At 45.0% G+C, this 16,660-nt stretch overlaps 1 protein-coding gene and 1 long non-coding RNA gene across 2 annotated transcripts in view; one reads left to right on the top strand and one right to left on the bottom strand.

Moving 5' to 3' along the window:
- Positions 1–16,660, bottom strand: part of TMIE (transmembrane inner ear) — a 99,684-nt gene that overhangs the window by 49,960 nt on the left and 33,064 nt on the right. The window contains exon 2 of the mRNA XM_073551147.1: positions 5,675–5,792. Within this exon, the coding sequence (XP_073407248.1) occupies positions 5,675–5,792 (118 nt within the window). The remainder of the gene's footprint in view (positions 1–5,674; positions 5,793–16,660) is intronic.
- LOC141054005 (uncharacterized) lies at positions 1,834–5,598 on the top strand. Its single transcript, XR_012221326.1, has 3 exons — positions 1,834–1,866; positions 3,365–3,465; positions 5,497–5,598. It is a non-coding gene; the product is annotated as an uncharacterized lncRNA (long non-coding RNA).

The following is a 16,660-nucleotide window of genomic DNA, read 5'->3' as shown; positions in this document are numbered from 1 at the left end:
AGGGTGTAATAGCAGACTTGTGATTACAGCTCTGGATGTAACTGGAGTATAGTACAGGATGTAATAGCAGACCTGTGATTTCAGCTCTGGATGTAACTGGAGTATAGTACAGGGTCTAATAGCAGACCTGTGATTGCAGCTCCGGATGTAACTGGAGTATAGGAGACAAAAAAACTGACTGGCACATCCAAACTAATGTGAATAGGTGCACACCGAGAGGAGCCACCCCCATATACAATATACAAAGAATGGTTGCGCTCTATCATGCTAAGGCATGTCAGTGTGGAATATATGTAATTAGAATTGCAATACAGCTTTAGAATTATAGAGAAAATATATGAGACTCTGCCCACCAGCCAACGTCAAGGCGGCCTCAAATCTGATGGGTACCTACACTGTGTGAATACCTCTGTAAGGCTGATGTCTGAATTCCTGGGTGAATGTGGACACCTCTGTCAGCAATGCCTGCATTTATGGGTAAGTAGGGACCTGCTGTAATTAAAATCACCACCTGGTGGAGGGCGGAGGGCTCGGTCAGTAAGCGAACATACAAGAGACAGAAATTGTATATGGGGGTGGCTCCTCTTGGTATGCACCTATTCACATTAGATTGGATGTGCCAGTCAGTTTCTTGTATGTTAGCTTACTGACCGAGCCCTCCGCCCTCCACCAGGTGGTGATTTTAATTACAGCAGATCCCTACTTACCCATAAATGCAGGCATTGCGGACAGAGGTGTCCACATTCACCCAGGAATTCAGACATCAGCCTTACAGAGGTATTCACACAGTGTAGGTACCCATCAGATTTGAGGCCGCCTTGACGTTGGCTGGTGGGCAGAGTCTCATATATTTTCTCTATAATTCTAAAGCTGTATTGCAATTCTAATTACATATATTCCACACTGACATGCCTTAGCATGATAGAGCGCAACCATTCTTTGTATATTGTAACTGGCGTATAGTACAGGGTGTAATAGCAGACCTGTGATTTCAGCTCTGGATGTAACTGGAGTATAGTACAGGGTGTAATAGCAGACCTGTGATTTCAGCTCTGGATGTAACTGGAGTATAGTACAGGGTGTAATAGCAGACTTGTGATTACAGCTCTGGATGTAACTGGAGTATAGTACAGGATGTAATAGCAGACCTGTGATTTCAGCTCTGGATGTAACTGGAGTATAGTACAGGGTCTAATAGCAGACCTGTGATTGCAGCTCCGGATGTAACTGGAGTATAGGAGACAAAAAAACTGACTGGCACATCCAAACTAATGTGAATAGGTGCACACCGAGAGGAGCCACCCCCATATACAATATACAAAGAATGGTTGCGCTCTATCATGCTAAGGCATGTCAGTGTGGAATATATGTAATTAGAATTGCAATACAGCTTTAGAATTATAGAGAAAATATATGAGACTCTGCCCACCAGCCAACGTCAAGGCGGCCTCAAATCTGATGGGTACCTACACTGTGTGAATACCTCTGTAAGGCTGATGTCTGAATTCCTGGGTGAATGTGGACACCTCTGTCAGCAATGCCTGCATTTATGGGTAAGTAGGGACCTGCTGTAATTAAAATCACCACCTGGTGGAGGGCGGAGGGCTCGGTCAGTAAGCGAACATACAAGAGACAGAAATTGTATATGGGGGTGGCTCCTCTTGGTATGCACCTATTCACATTAGATTGGATGTGCCAGTCAGTTTCTTGTATGTTAGCTTACTGACCGAGCCCTCCGCCCTCCACCAGGTGGTGATTTTAATTACAGCAGGTCCCTACTTACCCATAAATGCAGGCATTGCGGACAGAGGTGTCCACATTCACCCAGGAATTCAGACATCAGCCTTACAGAGGTATTCACACAGTGTAGGTACCCATCAGATTTGAGGCCGCCTTGACGTTGGCTGGTGGGCAGAGTCTCATATATTTTCTCTATAATTCTAAAGCTGTATTGCAATTCTAATTACATATATTCCACACTGACATGCCTTAGCATGATAGAGCGCAACCATTCTTTGTATATTGTAACTGGCGTATAGTACAGGGTGTAATAGCAGACCTGTGACTGCAGCTCTGGATGTAACTGGAGTATAGTACTGGGTGTAATAGCAGACTTGTGACTGCAGCTCTGGATGTAACTGGAGTATAGTACAGGGTGTAAGACTTGAGACTGCAGCTCTGGATGCAACTGGAGTATAGTACAGGGTGTAATAGCAGACCTGTGGTTGCAGCTCTGGATGTAACTGGAGTATAGTACAGGGTGTAATAGCAGACTTGTGACTGCAGCTCTGAATGTAACTGGAGTATAGTACAGGGTGTAATAGCAGACTTGTGACTACAGCTCTGGATGTAACTGGAGTATAGTACAGGGTGTAATAGCAGACTTGTGACTGCAGCTCTGGCTGTAACTGGAGTATAGTACAGGGTGTAATAGCAGACTTGTGATTTCAGCTCTGGCTGTAACTGGAGTATGGTACAGGGTGTAATAGCAAACTTGTGACTGCAGCTCTGGATGTAACTGGAGTATGGTACAGGGTGTAATAGCAAACTTGTGACTGTAGCTCTGGATGTAACTGGAGTATGGTACAGGGTGTAATAGACTTGACACTGCAGCTCTGGATGTAACTGGCCTACACTACAGGGTGTAATAGCAGACTTGTGATTGCAGCTCTGGATGTAACTGGAGTATAGTACTGGGTGTAATAGCAGACTTGTGACTGCAGCTCTGGATGTAACTGGAGTATAGTACAGGGTGTAAGACTTGAGACTGCAGCTCTGGCTGTAACTGGAGTATAGTACAGGGTGTAATAGCAAACTTGTGACTGCAGCTCTGGATGTAACTGGAGTATGGTACAGGGTGTAATAGACTTGACACTGCAGCTCTGGATGTAACTGGCCTACACTACAGGGTGTAATAGCAGACTTGTGATTGCAGCTCTGGATGTAACTGGAGTATAGTACATAAATTAAAAACAAAGTCTGGACCCGCCGTCACAGGAGAGAGGTCGGAATAAATGTTGACATGGAATGGATGAGGTCAGTTACAGTATAACACAGCGGGGTCCATGACGGAGAGATCGGTGCAGGCCACGGACTTGTCAGGACTGAGGATACTGGGTGAAGGTGCCGGCTCTGGGGGTCTCTCAGTGCAGGTCACCATTATTTTGAGCCCCCCCCCCCTTCATGATGACTCTCTGGAGTATGGCGACTCTGCAGGGATAACAGGACCCTCGCCCTTCTCAAACTCCTGGATTCTGTGCCTCAGCCCCAATACCTCATGGGGGGGAGGGGAGCATCTTTTATATTTGGACTCCGGTGCACCAACATCCCAGGACCCTGCATTGACAGTCTCCTCCTTTTCTAGGGGCCACTAAAATCCTGGAGTACACTACATTCCACTCCACCAGTTCCAGTAGACCGGGAGCAGAAGTGATACAGATGAATGCACCCTAACAGCGCCTCCAGGTGGTGGATTTTGGAAATTATAATGGGACGCGGGTTCTTTAAGAGTGTCTTACACAGTGCCTATTATTTCTGCACTATACAGTTGTGGCCAAAAGTATTGACACCCCTGCAATTCTGTCAGATAATACTCAGTTTCTTCCTGAAAATTATTGCAAATTACAAATTCTTTGGTATTATTATCTTCATTTAATTTGTCTTAAATGAAAAAACACAAAAAGAATTGTCCTAAAGCCAAATTGGATATAATTCACACCAAGCATAAAGAGGGTGGACAAAAGTATTGGCACTGTTCGAAAAATCATGTGATGCTTCTCTAATTTGTGTAATTAGCAGCACCTGTAACTTACCTGTGGCACCTAACAGGTGTTGGCAATAACTAAATCACACTTGCAGCCAGTTGACATGGATTAAAGTTGACTCCACCTCTGTCCTGTGTCCTTGTGTGTACCACATTGAGCATGGAGAAAAGAAAGAAGACCAAAGAACTGTCTGAGGACTTGAGAAACCAAATTGTGAGGAAGCATGAGCAATCTCAAGGCTACAAGTCCATCTCCAAAGACCTGAGCGTTCCTGTGTCTACCGTGCGCAGTGTCATCAAGAAGTGTAAAGCCCATGGCACTGTGGCTAACCTCCCTAGATGTGGACGGAAAAGAAAAATTGACAAGAGATTTCAACGCAAGATTGTGCGGATGTTGGATAAAGAACCTCGACTAACATCCAAACAAGTTCAAGCTGCCCTGCAGTCCGAGGGTACAACAGTGTCAATCCGTACTATCCGTCGGCGTCTGAATGAAAAGGGACTGTATGGTAAGAGACCCAGGAAGACCCCACTTCTTACCACGAGACATAAAAAAGCCAGGCTGGAGTTTGCCAAAACTTACCTGAAAAAGCCTAAAACATTTTGGAAGAATGTTCTCTGGTCAGATGAGACAAAAGTAGAGCTTTTTGGGCAAAGGCATCAACATAGAGTTTACAGGAGAAAAAAAGAGGCATTCAAAGAAAAAAACACGGTCCCTACAGTCAAACATGGCGGAGGTTCCCTGATGTTTTGGAGTTGCTTTGCTGCCTCTGGCACTGGACTGCTTGACCGTGTGCATGGCATTATGAAGTCTGAAGACTACCAACAAATTTTGCAGCATAATGTAGGGCCCAGTGTGAGAAAGCTGGGTCTCCCTCAGAGGTCATGGGTCTTCCAGCAGGACAATGACCCAAAACACACTTCAAAAAGCACTAGAAAATGGTTTGAGAGAAAGCACTGGAGACTTCTAAGGTGGCCAGCAATGAGTCCAGACCGGAATCCCATAGAACACCTGTGGAGAGATCTAAAAATGGCAGTTTGGAGAAGGCACCCTTCTAATATCAGGGACCTGGAGCAGTTTGCCAAAGAAGAATGGTCTAAAATTCCAGCAGAGCATTGTAAGAAACTCACTGATGGTTACCGGAAGCGGTTGGTCGCAGTTATTTTGGCTAAAGGTTGTGCAACCAAGTATTAGGCTGAGGGTGCCAATACTTTTGTCTGGCCCATTTTTGGAGTTTTGTGTGAAATGATCAATGTTTTGCTTTTTGCTTCATTCTCTTTTGTGTTTTCTCATTTAAGACAAATTAAATGAAGATAATAATACCAAAGAATTTGTGTTTGCAATCATTTTCAGGAAGAAACTGAGTATTATCTGACAGAATGGCAGGGGTGTCAATACTTTTGGCCACAACTGTATGGCAGTATTATATGGCTACTGATTACCAGGTCTATTTGCTCTTTGGTGGGACTCGTGTGTGTGTGTGTGTGTGTGACGCGCCTGTCGTAAGCGGACAGTCAGGATCCATGTAGTGACAATCGCTCCGATTTAGATGTGATCTGACGTCAGTCAAAGGAACAATAAAGAGGAGAGGATTATCGTGAATACAATGTAGCAGAGCCGGCCGTGTGGCTCCTGCTGCTCACCGGCGCCCCCCGCAGGCCACATCCTCTTATGACTCCAGTGTGTTTGATTTCTATGTGACTTTCTCGCCTAAAAATGTTTGTTCCTTCAGGACAGAGATTCCTCTATTGTCCTCTGTGCAGGATCCGAGCTCCGGTGCCCCCTGCACTCCACATGGGGGTCTACTCTACAAAGGGCCGAGGTCATCCCCCCCACAACAAGACCCTCAGAGGCTGCAGGGTAACATGTCAGCAATCACCCGATCAGAGAAGAGAGAGGATGAGACTTACTGACAGCCAAAACGAAGATGGCGAAGACCCCGATGACCTGCCAGAGCCGCAGCCCCCAGAACACCACCGTCTCTGACGTCACCGGGTCCGGCTTCTTCTTAGGAGGGTCTGTGGGTGCCTGAGAAACAGAAAAATACATCATACTACATAGTACTGCATAATACACCTGCAACAGTTATGGGGGCACTGTGGATATCGCTGTTATTATGGGGGCACTGTGGATATCGCTGTTATTATGGGGGCACTGTGGATATCACTGTTATTATGGGGACACTGTGGATATCACTGTTATTATGGGGACACTGTGGATATCACTGTTATTATGGGGGCACTGTGGATATCACTGTTATTATGGGGGCACTGTGGATATCACTGTTATTATGGGGACACTGTGGATATCACTGTTATTATGGGGGCACTGTGGATATCACTGTTATTATGGGGGCACTGTGGATATCGCTGTTATTATGGAGGCACTGTGGATATCACTGTTATTATGGGGGACACTGTGGATATCACTGTTATTATGGGGACACTGTGGATATCGCTGTTATTATGGGGACACTGTGGATATCGCTGTTATTATGGGGACACTGTGGATATCGCTGTTATTATGGGGGCACTGTGGATATCGCTGTTATTATGGGGGCACTGTGGATATCGCTGTTATTATGGGGGCACTGTGGCTGTCGCCTGTCCTCTCTTCCATCACACAGCAGTTATCAGCGACTTTTCTCCTCTGGGGGTGAAGACCCCATTGCGGACACAGATCGCACGGCTTCGCTCCCCGGTGGACGCAGCGTCTCTATTAATCATTATGAATTCTGCAGTATTATTAGGCTGTGTGCACACGCTGCGGATTGGGTGCGGATTCATCCGCACGGATCCTTCTCTTTAGTTTTCCCTCCCAGCAGATCTTCGGTCTCCTCCGGCCTCGTCCTGCAGATGAGATTCTGGAGTCAGTACAATCAGCCGGGATCTAGATCGTTCCCGAGTTATTGATCCCTGTAATGACTCCACAGGACGATCACAATCACAGGTCCCTCTGCTGCCTCCAAGTGGTCATTATGAGAATGGCTGCATGCTACATTATCCGGTTTCTTGCTGCCATCTTGTGGTTGGATGACTTATTACATGTTCATTTTGGAATAAATGAAAAGTATCACAATCCCATTTCCGTGTGTTTCCTGCAGTGGCCTTTACTGAGCTGTTGTCATTTGAAACTATATACAAAAAAAGGTTACAGTCTATCGCGCTAAAGCCTGTCAATGTGAAATACGGCTTTTGAATAATAAAAATTTTTTCTGACACTTAACATATAGAATTTGGCCAAATTCTATATCTGCCCATCAACCATCATCAAGGTGGCCTCAAAAACTGATGGCTCCCTCTGTGTGTGAATAGCTCTCCTAGGCTGATCCCTAAATCCTGGATGAATTTGATTCTAGACTCCCTATACAATGCCAGTGATCTTGGCCATCAGACACATGTGCAGTCGGATGGAAGACGCCGGTATGGGAGAGCGCCTCTCCAGACCACAGAGTGTTATGACATGTTCTGTGCACGATGAGCAGCGCCAGCTGTTGCAACTGCTCTACACCGTGCGCTGGACCCAGGAGACGCTGCCGTCCTCTACATACACGGACTTACAGCCTCTTATGTTAGGACTCAGTCCCGCTGTTACTTGTTGCTTTCCTCTCTTTACAGTGAACTTGGCAGCAGGCGCCAGCTCTCACACCCTGATCCGCATGTATCGGGCGCTGACGGTTTGAGACGGAGATTCAGAAGAAAACGTTGTTGTTTTGCCAATGATTGGCAGGTCTGTACCTGTACACTCGCAGGGAAAGACCGGTCACTCCGGGCGGCGGACGAGGAGAAGCCATCAGGGACATTTCCTTCTGATTAGTGTGCAGTGTCACCAGCGGCTTTTAGAGTATTTTTTGTGAAGTGCTACAGGGCGTCATTCAGACATACAGGAGCGAGATCACAGCCGCGCCGAGACATCGGGAGCACTCAGCAGCCGTCACGTTCCGATAGATCGGGAGCAGGCAGCAGCCGTCACGTTCCGATACATAATAATAATAATAATAAATTTTATTTTTATAGCGCCGACATATTCCGCAGCACTTTACATTTCAGAGGGGATTTGTACAGACAATAGACATTACAGCATAACAATAATCACATACAGTAGATTATAACAAATACCAAGAGGAGTGAGGGCCCTGCTCGCAAGCTTACAGTCTATGAGGAAAGAGGGAGACACGAAAGGTGGGTGGTAACAGTTGCCCTGATTGTATGGACCAGCCATAATGTTAAGTGTGTAACAGTACAGACACAGAGGGCTAATGGATGCATAAAGCATGTGGGAACATGATGCTGGGAACCTGGTTATGGTAGAACTTTTGGCTCTGCCACACAGGGATAGGTTAGGTTAATGTGTTGAGGCGGTAGGCCAGTCTGAATAAATGCGTTTTCAGGACACGCTTAAAATTGTGGGGATTGGGGACTAATCGTATTGACCTGGGAAGTGCATTCCAAAGAATTGGCGCGGCACGTGTAAAGTCTTGGAGACGGGAGTGGGAGGTTCTGACTATTGAGGATGCTAATCTCAGGTCATCAGCAGAACGGAGGGCGCGGGTAGGGTGGTATACTGAAACAAGGGAGGAGATGTAGGGTGGTGCTGAGCCATGGAGGGCTTTGTGAGTGAGGATAATAAGTTTATACTGAATTCTGGAGTGGATGGGTAGCCAGTGTAATGACTGGCACAAGGTAGAGGCATCGGTGTAACGATTGGTGAGGAATATGATCCTGGCTGCAGCATTCAAGACAGATTGGAGGGGGGAGAGTTTGGTAAGAGGGAGACCGATTAGAAGAGAGTTACAATAGTCGAGACGAGAATGAATAAGAGAAACAGTAAGAGTTTTTGCAGAGTCAAAGGTAAGAAAAGGTCGAATTCTAGAAATGTTTTTGAGGTGCAGATGACAAGAGCGAGCCAGTGATCGAATGTGGGGGGCAAAGGAAAGCTCGGAATCAAGTATGACCCCAAGACAGCGGGCCTGTTGCTGGGGAGTAATAGTGGAACCACACACAGAAATGGCAATGTCGGGTATAGGTACATTAGTAGAGGGAGGAAACACCAGGAGTTCAGTCTTTGACAGGTTCAGTTTCAGATATAGTGAGGACATGATACATAGATACATAGATACATGATACATAGGTCGGGAGCAGGCAGCAGCCGTCACGTTCCGATACACAGGTCGGGAGCACTCAGCAGCCGTCACGTTCCGATACACAGGTCGGGAGCACGCAGCAGCCGTCCCGTTCCGATACATAGGTCGGGAGCAGGCAGCAGCCGTCACGTTCCGATACATAGATCGGGAGCAGGCAGCAGCCGTCACGTTCCGATACATAGATCGGGAGCAGGCAGCAGCCGTCACGTTCCGATACATAGATCGGGAGCACGCAGCAGCCGTCACGTTCCGATACATAGATCGGGAGCACGCAGCAGCCGTCACGTTCCGATACATAGATCGGGAGCACGCAGCAGCCGTCACGTTCCGATACATAGATCGGGAGCACGCAGCAGCCGTCACGTTCCGATACATAGGTCGGAAGCACGCAGCAGCCGTCACGTTCCGATACATAGGTCGGGAGCACGCAGCAGCCGTCACGTTCCGATACATAGGTCGGGAGCACGCAGCAGCCGTCACGTTCCGATACATAGATCGGGAGCACGCAGCAGCCGTCACGTTCCGATACATAGATCGGGAGCACGCAGCAGCCGTCACGTTCCCTTTAATGATGGATTTCCTATTCTAGATCTTCAGATTCTCTTACTTTTGTCTCAACTTACAATATTACTTATATTCAGGACCATTATTGTAAGTTGAGGGATCCTGCAGACCAATCTTCTGTTATACATGCAGCTGCAGCTCCTTCCTCTCCCTCTTGCTCCTCCGCACTGTATAACTGTCCAGGATCGCCCTCATCCCGCTGACATGAGCCGCACCCTTTGCTCTCATCAGACCCGGATCCTGAACCTCCAGTGTTCTGATGCCTGTAAACTAAAGAGCGAATGTGAACACTACCAGAAGCTGAATGTAGATTCCTTTGCCGCAGAGACGTGAGCGGGCGCCATCCATAGAGACGCCCTATAATGCTGAGGAGAAGCAGGATCCAGAGCCTGCAGGAACACGGGTACGTGTGAAATAGCGGGAAGACGTGGCAGCTGTGTGGTGTGCCGCTGATAGTGGCATGCCACTGGCTGGGGGCCCCTAGAGGAGGGGGCCTTAGGCGGCTGCCTGGTCTGCCTGCCCCTAAGGCCGGCCCTGAATGTGTGCAAACATCATCATCAACTACAAAAAGCTTCTGACTGCTGGGCTTGCCAACAAGGGTTTTGCCACCAAGTATTAAGTTGTGTTTGCCAGGGGGGGGTCTAATACTTATTTCTCACTGCAAGATGCAAATATATTTATATAATTTATACAATGTGATTTTCTGGATTTTATTTTTAATATTCTCTCTCTTTTCACAGGACGGCGAGTGCTATTCTTCCTCTACACCTGCAGAAGGGGATTTTTTTTAAAAATATATAAGATTTACTGTGTAAACTAGGGGGCAGGTCAGTGACCTATCAGAAGCCATATTGGGGAATACCTAATCAGAGCACCACATGCAGACCCCCACAGGACGCCCCGGAGCACAAGCAGATCATTAACTGAAAATACAGATTACACAACAACCACAAGACGGATTTCATCACTAGGTATCGTTGTGATCAGTATAACGGCGTCGACCTGACACTGCCTGTAGTCACTGAGCACAATCCTGCTGACAGGTTCCATTTAACAGAAGAACTTGCTCCGCCGATCAGAGCGATAATCCAGCCTGGTGAAGGCGAGCACTTCAATAGGAGACGTTCAGTGAACGGGATTCCGGCATACACCGATGTGCATCTCTCTACAGGACCCAGGATCATACTTTGCCTTGACCTTTCATCAGCACCTGAGTTACCCCCACCCCCCAGTGTGGTGACCTCACATGGGCCGGGTTGTGGGATGTCCTCAGCCCTTTAGGATTTTATGAAATTCCCAACATTAGCAATAACTTCACTCCTGGCGACCTCAGAAGTTTCAGGTCGACGCCATTTTTTTCAATGGGAAATTACCCCGAGACCAAACAAGACATGGCTGGCGTCAGCGATCTGGCCACTATTCATTTGGGTCGTATAGGCAGGGGTTATAGTTCTGAAAAAATATACATATTCTTCCCTGATTAGTCCTGAAATTGAAGAAGATGTATGTCCCATCACTATTGGATCTCTACAAACCCCACCTCCTCTAATCAAACCAACACCACTTCATGTCCCATCTCACAAAAGGTCTTAGTTATATGTCCCCACCAGGGAGTTTTAGCTTCAAAAATAATTTTAATTAGTTTGATGATTTCCCAACTTTACCTAATTTCCTCTATGTAGACTGGGCAATTGTAATTCAAGGCAGTTAAATTGCAAGCTCTTGTCCTAACACAAATAAGAGGATGGAGGAGGGTGAGTGCCCCCATCACTAGTCGCTTCAGAAACCTTAAAGGGAATCTGCCGGCACCGCCATCAGGGGCCCCGGGGCGGTCTGGGTCCAAAGGGTGTCGCGGTCCGGTTCGGCGCCTTCCATCTTCTAACGATGACGCCCTATTCTTTGCAGCTGTCCTGCGCAGGCACCTGCGCATGGCAAGACTCTGCTCTGCCCTCAACAGGCAGGCAGGGCCTTCAGCTATGAGCCCGTTATGACATGTAATTGCCTCTCTGCTGTTGTAATTAATAAACTGTGACCGACCTGTTTCACCCCGTCTAGGCCTGTCTGTGTTTTCATTACAGGATTTGGGGGGGGGGGCACAGTTTGAGACACAGGGTCCCCACAGTCTAACTAAACTTAATTGTCTGTTTTACAGGCACTTTCAATGTCGGCAGATGGGGGGCATGTAGTCAGCTCAGGCCTAAGCGCTCACAGGAAGCAAATTACAGATACTGTAGAAAATGACGCAGATCTAAGTTTTCCTGCACCTGTGTCAAAAATTCGATTTTGCGCTCAACACTCACACCCCATACACAGCCCAAAGGGTTTAAGTAGTGGTCATGTGACTCCTATGCGATTTTCATACTTGCTGTCATGTGCCGATGAGCTGCTCTTCATAATTCTCTCAATGTTCAGTAAAATCCTACAGCCGCAGCTTCGAGAAGACAGACGGTCACCGACCATAACTATGAAAATCACATATGAGTGGTCATGTGATGAGCCCTGGACTGGCCAGCAGAGCCAAATTCTGACAGGGAGCAGATTACATGTTAGGATTGGGCATGTTACAGTGTCGAATCTTTCAACTAATGATTTTAACAAACAGCTGTTGTAATTCTAACTTGTCAGAAAGCACAATACTTCATTAACATAGCCATGTATCACGTTATCTGATAATATATGTAATTAGAACCAATAACAGTACCTGGATACACCACCAGAACTATACAGCACCATCAATAACCATCAATACAGCACCAGAACTATACAGCACCATCAATAACCATCAATACAGCACCAGAACTATACAGCACCATCAATAACCATCAATACAGCACCAGAACTATACAGCACCATCAATAACCATCAATACAGCACCAGAACTATACAGCACCATCAAAACAGCACCAGAACTATACAGCAACATCAATAACCATCAATACAACACCAGAACTATACAGCACCATCAATACAGCACCAGAACTATACAGCACCATCAAAACAGCACCAGAACTATACAGCACCATCAATAACCATCAATATAGCACCAGAACTATACAGCACCATCAATAACCATCAATACAGCACCAGAACTATACAGCACCATCAATACAGCACCAGAACTATACAGCACCATCAATAACCATCAATACAGCACCAGAACTATACAGCACCATCAATACAGCACCAGAACTATACAGCAACATCAATAACCATCAATACAGCACCAGAACTATACAGCACCATCAAAACAGCACCAGAACTATACAGCACCATCAATAACCATCAATACAGCACCAGAACTATACAGCATCATCAATAACCATCAATACAGCACCAGAACTATACAGGACCATCAATACAGCACCAGAACTATACAGCAACATCAATAACCATCAATACAGCACCAGAACTATACAGCACCATAAATAACCATCAATACAGCACCAGAACTATACAGCAACATCAATAACCATCAATACAGCACCAAAACTATACAGCAACATCAATAACCATCAATATAGCACCAGAACTATACAGCACCATCAATAACCATCAATACAGCACCAGAACTATACAGCACCATCAATACAGCACCAGAACTATACAGCAACATCAATAACCATCAATACAGCACCAAAACTATACAGCAACATCAATAACCATCAATACAGCACCAGAACTATACAGCACCATCAATAACCATCAATACAGCACCAGAACTATACAGCACCATCAATACAGCACCAGAACTATACAGCAACATCAATAACCATCAATACAGCACCAAAACTATACAGCAACATCAATAACCATCAATACAGCACCAGAACTATACAGCACCATCAATAACCATCAATACAGCACCAAAACTATACAGCAACATCAATAACCATCAATACAGCACCAGAACTATACAGCACCATCAAAACAGCACCAGAACTATACAGCAACATCAATAACCATCAATACAGCACCAAAACTATACAGCACCATCAATAACCATCAATACAGCACCAGAACTATACAGCACCATCAATAACCATCAATACAGCACCAGAACTATACAGCACCATCAATACAGCACCAGAACTATACAGCAACATCAATAACCATCAATACAGCACCAGAACTATACAGCACCATCAAAACAGCACCAGAACTATACAGCAACATCAATAACCATCAATACAGCACCAGAACTATACAGCAACATCAATAACCATCAAAACAGCACCAGAACTATACAGCACCATCAATAACCATTAATACAGCACCAGAACTATACAGCACCATCAATACAGCACCAGAACTATACAGCAACATCAATAACCATCAATACAGCACCAGAACTATACAGCACCATCAATAACCATCAATACAGAACCAGAATTATACAGTAACATCAATAACCATCAATACAGCATTAGAACTATACAGCACCATCAATACAGCACCAGAACTATACAGCAACATCAATAACCATCAAAACAGCACCAGAACTATACAGCACCATCAATAACCATCAATACAGAACCAGAATTATACAGCAACATCAATAACCATCAATACAGCACTAGAACTATACAGCACCATCAATAACCATCAATACAGCACCAGAACTATATAGCACCATCAATACAGCACCAGAACTATACAGCAACATCAATAACCATCAATACAGCACCAGAACTATACAGCACCATCAAAACAGCACCAGAACTATACAGCAACATCAATAACCATCAATACAGCACCAAAACTATACAGCATCATCAATAACCATCAATACAGCACCAGAACTATATAGCACCATCAATACAGCACCAGAACTATACAGCAACATCAATAACCATCAATACAGCACCAGAACTATACAGCAACATCAATAACCATCAATACAGCACGAGAACTATACAGCAACATCAATAACCATCAATACAGCACCAGAACTATACAGCAACATCAATAACCATCAATACAGCACCAGAACTATACAGCACCATCAAAACAGCACCAGAACTATACAGCACCATCAATAACCATCAATACAGCACCAGAATTATACAGCAACATCAATAACCATCAATACAGCACCAGAACTATACAGCACCATCAAAACAGCACCAGAACTATACAGCAACATCAATAACCATCAATACAGCACCAAAACTATACAGCAACATCAATAACCATCAATACAGCACCAGAACTATACAGCAACATCAATAACCATCAATACAGCACCAGAACTATACAGCACCATCAATACAGCACCAGAACTATACAGCAACATCAATAACCATCAATACAGCACCAGAACTATACAGCACCATCAAAACAGCACCAGAACTATACAGCAACATCAATAACCATCAATACAGCACCAGAACTATACAGCACCATCAATAACCATCAATACAGCACCAGAACTATACAGCACCATCAATACAGCACCAGAACTATACAGCAACATCAATAACCATCAAAACAGCACCAGAACTATACAGCACCATCAATAAAGCACCAGAACTATACAGCACCATCAATAACCATCAATACAGCACCAGAACTACACAGCACCATCAATACAGCACCAGAACTATACAGGACCATCAATAACCATCAATACAGCACCAGAACTATACAACACCATCAATAACCATCAATACAGCACCAGTACTATACAGCACCATCAATAACCATCAATACAGCACCAGTACTATACAGCACCAGTACTATACAGCACCATCAATAACCATCAATACAGCACCAGAACTATACAGCACCATCAATAACCATCAATACAACACCAAAACTATACAGCACCATCAATAACCATCAATACAGCACCAGAACTATACAGCACCATCAATAAAGCACCAAAACTATACAGCAACATCAATAACCATCAATACAGCACCAGAACTATACAGCACCATCAAAACAGCACCAGAACTATACGGCAAAATCAATAACCATCAATACAGCACCAGAAATATACAGCACCATCAATAACCATCAATACAGCACCAGAACTATACAGCACCATCAATAACCATCAATACAGCACCAGAACTATACAGCACCATCAAAACAGCACCAGAACTATACGGCAAAATCAATAACCATCAATACAGCACCAGAACTATACAGCACCATCAATAACCATCAATACAGCACCAGAACTATACAGCACCATCAATAACCATCAATACAGCACCAAAACTATACAGCACCATCAATAACCATCAATACAGCACCAGAACTATACAGCACCATCAATAACCATCAATACAGCACCAAAACTATACAGCACCATCAATAACCATCAATACAGCACCAGAACTATACAGCACCATCAATAACCATCAATACAGCACCAGAACTATACAGCACCATCAATAACCATCAATACAGCACCAGAACTATACAGCACCATCAATACAGCACCAGAACTATACAGCACCATCAATAACCATCAATACAGAAATATTACCATAAACATCATCAATCTAGAAATACAGCAGACATCAGAGCTACCATCGTTACATGAACACAGCACCAGGAACACCATCAGTACAAGAGGACATCGACAACTAATTATTGTTTCAGGTCAGTCCCACATACAATTATATTGCATGAACCTACAACTCCCAGTATGTCCTTAACAATGGAAACTATATTGTGGCAGTGTTTGTATCAGTCATCATCAGAGTGCAGCACAAAAAAGAACCACAGTACTGACGCAGGCAGGACCCCAAACACAATTTACATCCAGGTGCCTTATAGTGGACATCTTCTGTGACTGAGTCATTTCATTCTTTTCTTCATCTTGCATAGATGCCATGATGACTTTTCACAGCCACAGCTCATCTCCTCAGACTTCCATCTTCTCCTGTCTTCTGCAGCACATCTCCACTCCACATGCTGCCCGTAAAAACTGCAGTCTCATTATAATGCTTCTGAATATCTGTCCTTACCTGAGCCCCTGAATAAATAATTGCCCCTCACTATTTTCCCTCCCAGGGCAAATTTCCTGCCTGCCCTCCCTTCAGATACAGTGGGTAAGGAAAGTATTCAGACTCCTTTAAATTTTTCAGACAGAGTTCGCACCAGAGTGCAACGGGCAGGATTTGCACAAGCGTGCAGCGGGCAGGTATGTGACCTTACACAACATAGACCGCAAACA

The sequence above is a fragment of the Dendrobates tinctorius genome, unplaced genomic scaffold, assembly GCF_039654945.1.
Source record: "Dendrobates tinctorius isolate UK_male_01 unplaced genomic scaffold, ASM3965494v1 ptg000173l, whole genome shotgun sequence".
Lineage (NCBI taxonomy): Eukaryota > Metazoa > Chordata > Amphibia > Anura > Dendrobatidae > Dendrobates > Dendrobates tinctorius.
Note: the sequence above shows the minus strand (reverse complement) of the source record. Positions and strands in the feature narration are given on the sequence as shown.